At 33.7% G+C, this 7500-nt stretch overlaps 1 protein-coding gene and 1 long non-coding RNA gene across 4 annotated transcripts in view; one reads left to right on the forward strand and one right to left on the reverse strand.

The window, feature by feature from the left end:
* The window catches only part of LOC149133176 (uncharacterized), a 44059-nt gene extending 37074 nt beyond the window's left edge, over window positions 1-6985 (reverse strand). Inside the window, exon 1 of one of the 2 annotated variants that reach the window (XM_089359460.1) lies at window positions 6536-6985. In XM_089359460.1, the coding sequence (XP_089215586.1) occupies window positions 6536-6605 (70 nt within the window). In that variant the 5' untranslated portion in view covers window positions 6606-6985. Of the gene's footprint in view, window positions 1-6151 lie in introns of both variants that reach the window. The other variant, XM_089359461.1, reaches the window with a different exon arrangement.
* The window catches only part of LOC149133177 (uncharacterized), a 64851-nt gene that overhangs the window by 34100 nt on the left and 23251 nt on the right, over window positions 1-7500 (forward strand). Inside the window, exon 1 of one of the 2 annotated variants that reach the window (XR_016243591.1) lies at window positions 6944-7500. This exon is cut by the window's right edge and continues 282 nt beyond it. The exons of the other annotated variant lie outside the window; for it this stretch is intronic. This is a non-coding gene — a long non-coding RNA (uncharacterized LOC149133177). Of the gene's footprint in view, window positions 1-6943 lie in introns of those variants that run through there. 2 annotated transcript variants of the gene reach the window in all.

Below are 7500 nucleotides of genomic sequence, written 5' to 3' on the forward strand. Positions count from 1 at the left end.
AAGACAAGATATAAGTTATAAAGAGAGAGAGTAAAAGAGGAAGACAGAGAAAGGGAGAGATAAAGAACTAGTTGATGAACCACTAAAACAACTATTGTTCAAGTACATTGGAATCATAACTATAAAACTACTTCCTATTAATTCACAAAATACCTTACATAACACCATAAGAGCGTAATCGTTACCAGCGTTGCTTTCTAGCACTTGTGCTGGTGTCACATTAGAAAATCATTCGAGCGAGGTCATTGCCAGTGCTGCTGGACTGGCTCCTGTGCAGGTGGCACGTAAAAAACACCCTTTTGAGGCTTCTTTCAGTTTCCGTCTACCAAATCTACCCACAAGGCTTTGGTTGGCCTGAGGCTATAGTAGAAGACACTTGCCCAAGGTGACATGCAGTAGGACTGAACCCGGAACCATGGGGTTGGGAAACAAGCTTCTTACCACACAGCCACTCCTGTGCCTATATATATATATATATTGTGTATCCATGATAACGTTTTCCAAACCTCTGCTTCTTTGAATGTGAAGAATTAAGAGAATGTTAACAGTGTGAACAGATAAGAATTACTCAAGAATCCAATTTTGAAGCTGTTTGGCATCAGTGGATTAGAAATGTACTGCAGCCTCATTTTAAAATCTTGTTTATGGAATGGAAATTATGTAAAACAAGATAAAACAAAGATACCTTCCTCTGTACCTTGAACTAGTTGGTGATGGGCTGTGAAGAGTTGTGGGTCTTGCTTTTCGTCTTGACTAAAATGTAACACAGAACTCATGTATCTGATCGAATTATTTTATATATATATATATATATATATATATATATATATATATATATATATACATGTTGTATCATATATTTTGATTTTTACCTTTTACTGGTTTCAGTCACTGATCTGCAATCATGCTGGAGCACCGTCTTGTAGATTTAATCAAGCAAATTGGCTCCAGTACTTATCTTTTAAATCTGGTAATTTTCTGTAAGTCTGTTTTGACGAATTGCTGAGGTACAGGGATGTAAAGAAACCAACACTAGTTGTCAAGCAGTGATGGGGGACAAACATAGACGCATATATGTGTATACATAGAGGTATACATACATATGTGTGTGTACATATGTATATATATTGCTTTTATATATCTTATTTATATTCTTAAATCTCATATATTTTTAAGTAACATTCATAGCCACTTTACCATGGGTGTCTGTTCGAGTGGACTCAGCTGCGATTTTTTAACCCCGAAAGGACATCTCTGGGGTTAAAAAAATCACAGAAGAGTCCACTCGAATGGACAGCCATGTTAAGGTGGCTACGAATGTTATTTGTCAGTACAACGACTGCATTGATCTCTTACAGAGATTTTAGAACTAGCATTTTCGCTTGTCATATATTTTTATTTCTTTTATGTATTTATATATAATATGTATGGGGAAGATGGGGCTCCTTAGTGATGTTGAGGGCAACCCATCTAGGAGAAGGAAAACTGATACAAAACCAAGTTTGTGCACTAATAGCATCTATATATATACATGTATACAATTTACTCAACTAAACCTTTCAAGACTATCAATAACATGCTTAAGTGTCACAACAAAGTCTGGAAACCTCTGAGCTAGACTATGCTACACTGAGGAGGTCTAATAAGACTAAAACATGACTAGTGTTATATATATATATATATATATGTATGTATATATATATATATGTATATATATATATATATATATGTATATATATATATATATATATGTGTGTATGTATATATATATATATATATATATATATATATATATATATAAATACTTTTTAGTAAAGCTGTAAAATTATCACAGGACTGTTACTCAGAATTTCACGTTCCTTTTCGTCGGGCAGTTGTGGTAAATACTGTATTTATCACAACTGTCTGACAGACGAGAATGTGTAACTAAGTAGCAGTCCTGTGATAATTTTGCAACTTTAATAAAAAGCATATTACTCTACTTTTGGTATTTGAGTACTATTTTTTACACCTTGTTTTGATCTTATGTGCTCACCTGTACACTTATATGCTCACCTCTGTGTGTGTGTGTGTGTATGTGTGTATATATATATATATATATACTGTATTTGTCTATTAAGGCTACCATTAGTTTCATATTAAGGAATGCCTCAACAATTATCAAGACAATTTGTTGAGGTATTCCTTAACATAAAACCAATGATAGCCCAATTACACAAATTAAGAATGCAGTGTTGAATACTCATTCTCCTTGTTTGATATTTATGTGTGTGTATATATATGCGTCTTTTTTATTTGTAATGTTAAAATGATGATGATGATAATGATGATATATGTGTGTGTGAGTGAAAAAGAATTTAGGATGGAAAAATTGTCATGGAGGAGAGAAAATTTCCCGACTTTTATTTATACACACACACATACCATATACACATACATCTCAGTACTAATTAACACGGAGATTCTACCTGATCATTCAATGTGCTAGAAATAACAGCCAAAATATCCAGCAAATCTCACTGCCACTGTTTTAGAGAGATAAAAAAAAACAGAAAGAGAAAATTAACGTAAGATAATTTAATCCATGATTTCCTAACACACATTCTGTTTTATAGGGAACAAAAGAGGAACCAATTCTCAATATATTATGGTATTTTGAATTTCTTTTTATCATTCCCAGATATCCGTCTCAGAGGACAAAGTTTTACAGACCTAAACTGTATATATGTGCTTACATACACACATGTACGTACGTGTGTACAATGTGCATATATCAGTAATATAGTTTTCTTTATTATGCCGAGCCTCTTAAATCCTTTATATTGTGGACATTTCTATTATATATATATATATATATATATATATATATATGTGTGTGTGTGTGTGTGTGTGTGTGTGTGTGTGTGTATGTATGTATATGTATGTTCACAAACAAGCTCACCTAATACATAAAAACGTGTTTTGGGGGATACATGCCGAAACTGCGACTTAACAGCAATACGGCTAAAGGATCAAACAATAAAGAGACGTAATTCCGCATCGATTTTCGATAGCATTCAATCAATCAATCTATCCATACATTCATATATATATATATATATATATATATATATATATATATATATATATATATATATATATATATATATATATATATATATATATATATATTTATATATATACATACACACACACATTACACAGATAGATAGACAGAGAGAGAAGGATGAATGAATGAATGAATTGTATTTCCACGAGGTAAGCAGGAGTTTCAGGATACAGTAGTAAGAGAATATTACATTCACTACAGAAGCACTGTATCTCTGTATGTCTTATAGAAATCATTCAAACATGCCGAGTTAATTCCTCTACACTAAAAAAGACTGAAGATATGTATCTCTCTCTCTCTCTCTCTCTTTTTCTTTATATATGTGTGTGTGCGCGCGCGTATGAATGTATGTAATGGACACGAACACCACACTGTTGTGTATGAAATGCAATTAAACGAGTTAAAGTAAACTGGTAAAGAATGAAATAGTATTTATTCAAAGCCTGAGTCTCTGGGAGTCGCTCATCAACACCGAATTTCCTCGTCCCCGAATGTCTCAACCGACTTAAGGATCGAGATTGTGAATGAAACTCCGAGTATGTGAGTATGTGTGTGTGTGTATATATATATATATATATATACATACCGTTTTGGGATTTGGTTTATATATAACAACTATATAAGGAATTGGAATACATGGAATAAGCAGATGTGCTACACAGCTTGGATTTTATGCAGCGCCAAGTTTTGTTAGTGAACAGGTCGCGGTTTCAAAGCGACGAAAATATTTTGACACAAATGGAAATTAAATGTTGAAGTGAAACTAACGGTTTTTGTGTGTTCTTTGAATGGCTTACAAATATCTTCCACGCTGCAATTGTCTCTGTGTGTGTGTGTGTGTGTATGGATAGATAGACAGATAGATAGATAGATAGATAGATAGATAGATAGATGGATGGATGGATGGAGGGATAGATATTCACACATACCAAAACAATTCAAAAAGGTATAACATGCGCACACACTACACACATAGTGCGTGCGTGTGTGTGTGTGTTCTAGGAAATAAAAAAAAATTGCATAAGATACAAGCATTTTTGACAAGAAATCTTTCGACATGAATTCTCATGTTTGAAAGAGTTCTGTCATTATTGATAATGTTATGTTTCGTATTCTAATCGGACTTGAAGATTTACAATAAAATCGAAGAATCCTAATCATTCACATACATAGACGTACACACACGTATGTGTGCATGTATACATACACACATACACATATGCAGGCACACGTACACACACACATATTCATTATATGAGCATTATATGTATATATGTATATATGTATGTATGTATGTATGTAAGTAGGTATACACATACATACACACAACTCCCATGTGATGAAGTATTTGCAATTGCGGGAACTGGAACACTATGGCAACGGACCAACTAATAAATGAGATATTCATTTTATTTCCTATAATTATTTTTATATTAATTATATATGTATGTATGTATGTATGTATGTATGTATGTATGTATGTATGTGTGTGTGTACGTAGGTACACAGATGCTGATGCACAAGCACAAACGTGCAGCGATATGATGATGGAGACTCTCCGAGGTCAATGACCCATTGGAATAGCAGCACCGTTTCTTGGAAAAGGAATGACACGTTAATGTCAAACGTAAGGTGTCCGGAAATTAAAAAAAATGGGCCGAAACATTTTCCCCCCCCCCTTTTTATCATAGGTTTGCTTGATCAAGACCAACCTGTAGCTAATAAACATGTATAACATAAATACACACATACGTTAATTATCTTTATATTTACATATACATATACACACCTATGTAGAATTTTTTTTTTTACCTGAATTCTTGTGATGAACTAAAAATAATTGAAACAAGAGAGAATAATGTAATATGTGGTTGTCGTTGTTTAGTCTCTATTCAAACCTGATTAAATAGTCCTGTGAGCAAAGGCGTTCCAGCTGTGACCCGGTCTCCTTTTTAAGGGTATCTGCAATTACTGTATCCAGCGTATCATTTCCCTAAGACAATAAAGGTGTGATTTGAGGTAGATTTGGAGTTTTGGGGGTGATTTTTCTAACAGGTTCAATGTCGAAGTCGAGATTTCATCGTTTATGGTTCATGTAGTGTTTTTTTTTATTCCTGCTTAGCCCCAGGTCAGCTCTGATCTAGAAGTTCTGTGATCAAAAGCATTCCAACCACGACCGTGTCATCTTTTATTACAGGTTGTGTACCTAAGACTATAGTATTAAGTGTATCCTTTTTATTTAAGACAGTAGGATATGAATTAGGGGAGCGATTCGGCCGCTATCTCTGGTATTTCTCTAATGACGAACTAGGCTCTCCCTCGTTGCTGTTTAACCACAGGACATTAAGTAGGCCTATGATCAAACATGTTCGTTACTAACCTGTCGTTTTGTATATTTATAAATACACTGTTCACAGTTGTCCTTTTTTTTCAAGACAGTAAGTTTTGATTTAGTGAAGGGAAATTTGAATATAATTTCTAACAGGTCTATCCACCACGTAGGCGGTCCCTCGTTGACTCGGGTAATGTAGGAAATAAGGTGTAGTAGTTGAAGAATGTGAGATGGATGGATGATACTAGAGTGAGAGAGAAATACGTGTACAACCCAGATTAGATCAGGTCTTTTGCCTTTCTACAATAAGTATTTAGTTATAAATAATGTTGGTTTTATACAACCAGAGAATCTGTAGGTAGACATGTAAATGATGGAGAGATGGACATATATATATTCCTAGAAGAGGAAGTCTAGATAAATTGACGATCATATTAATGGTGATGGTGATCATGACGAAGATGATATTTTACTTTGAGAAATAAATGCAATTTACGACAAATGTTTTAATTTAAACAGAAAAAAAAAGTGCCCGTGGTGGCGGGGTTTGCAAAATTTTCTCTCCTCATCGGAGCCTTTCATTGAAAGTTATATCTTAATATTTCTGTACTGGAATCTTTCTTCACTCGTTTCTAGATCTGAAATCAAATCAAATTATCTTGGAAGGCAAAAATGAAAGAGATTAGAAAAAAAAAAAAAGAAAAATTTACCTATTTAAAAATCATGTATGTATATATTGTATATATATGAACTAGTTGATTATATGTTTGTATTCAAATATCAGTGAGAGTCTTGGAAATCGGCAAGAATGAACCATCATATAAAACACGCACCTTTCGGGTTGGCCGATCACAATTGAAATTCTTATAGATGTCAGGAAAAACAATAATAATAGTGAATAATAATGAAACATGGTCATAAAATGAGGGATCGGTTTCCGTTTGTCCGAGTATTACATACTGATCCCCCACTATAGGGCCACTTCGCCACCACCGATCGTCGAAGTGACAGACAGCTTTAACGTTTTCTACTTGGACAGTCAAGAACAGGGATGGATTGTAAAGATGTGACTGAAAATTCGTACATTAACTTACCAACGACCAAACAACATAGGAGAAAAAGGAGAAGAGGTGGCGGCGTTTTGATCCAGTGGTTCGAGTACATCCAGAGATTAATAGGAAAGAGGCGTGAGAGAGAAAGGAGTAGGCAGGGTGACTCCTTCTCTCTCACGTCGGTTCGTTACAAGAAGTAGTTCTGGCAGAAATGTCACTGGTGGCGGGAGCACTCCTGCTAAATGGAATAGCAGCAGCACACGGGGAGGCATCGTTGGTCGACGGATTGGTTACGGGGGAAACATATGATATCTTTCACTCGCAGCTTATCGAGTTACTTTCATTTACTTTATCTATCTATCTATCTATCTATCTATCTATCTATCTATCTATCTGTCTGTCTGTTTATTTGTCTGTCTATCTGTTTTTTTTTCTATATCTATCTATCTATCAATCTGTCTGTCTGTCTATCTGTCTAGTTGCTTCTATATCTATCTATCTACCTATCTTTCTTTCTTTCCTTCTTTCTTTCTTTCTTTCTTTCTTTCTTTCTTTCTTTCTTTCTTTCTTTCTTTCTTTCTTTCTTTCTTTCTTTCTTTCTTTCTGTTTATTTGTCTGTCTATCTATTTGTTTCTCTATCTATCTATCTATCTATCTATCTATCTATTTATCTATCTATCTATCTATCTATCTATCTATCTATCTATCTATCTATCTTTCTTTCTTTCTTTCTTTCTTTCTTTCTTTCTTTCTTTCTTTCTTTCTGTCTGTTTATTTGTCTGTCTATCTATTTGTTTCTATATCTGTCTATCTATCTATCTATCTATCTATCTATCTATCTATCTATCTATCTATATATCTATCTATCTATCTATCTGTCTGTCTGTCTGTCTGTTATTTATTTGTTTATATTTTATTTATTTGGGTTCTTCAGAAAGGAGAGACAAATTTGGAAATAGGAAAAAAAAAAGTATAGAATGAATGAAAAAAAAAAGAAAGAAATGTAA

The sequence above is a fragment of the Octopus bimaculoides genome, chromosome 11 (assembly GCF_046866305.1).
Source record: "Octopus bimaculoides isolate indiv1 chromosome 11, ASM4686630v1, whole genome shotgun sequence".
NCBI classification, from domain to species: Eukaryota; Metazoa; Mollusca; class Cephalopoda; order Octopoda; family Octopodidae; genus Octopus; species Octopus bimaculoides.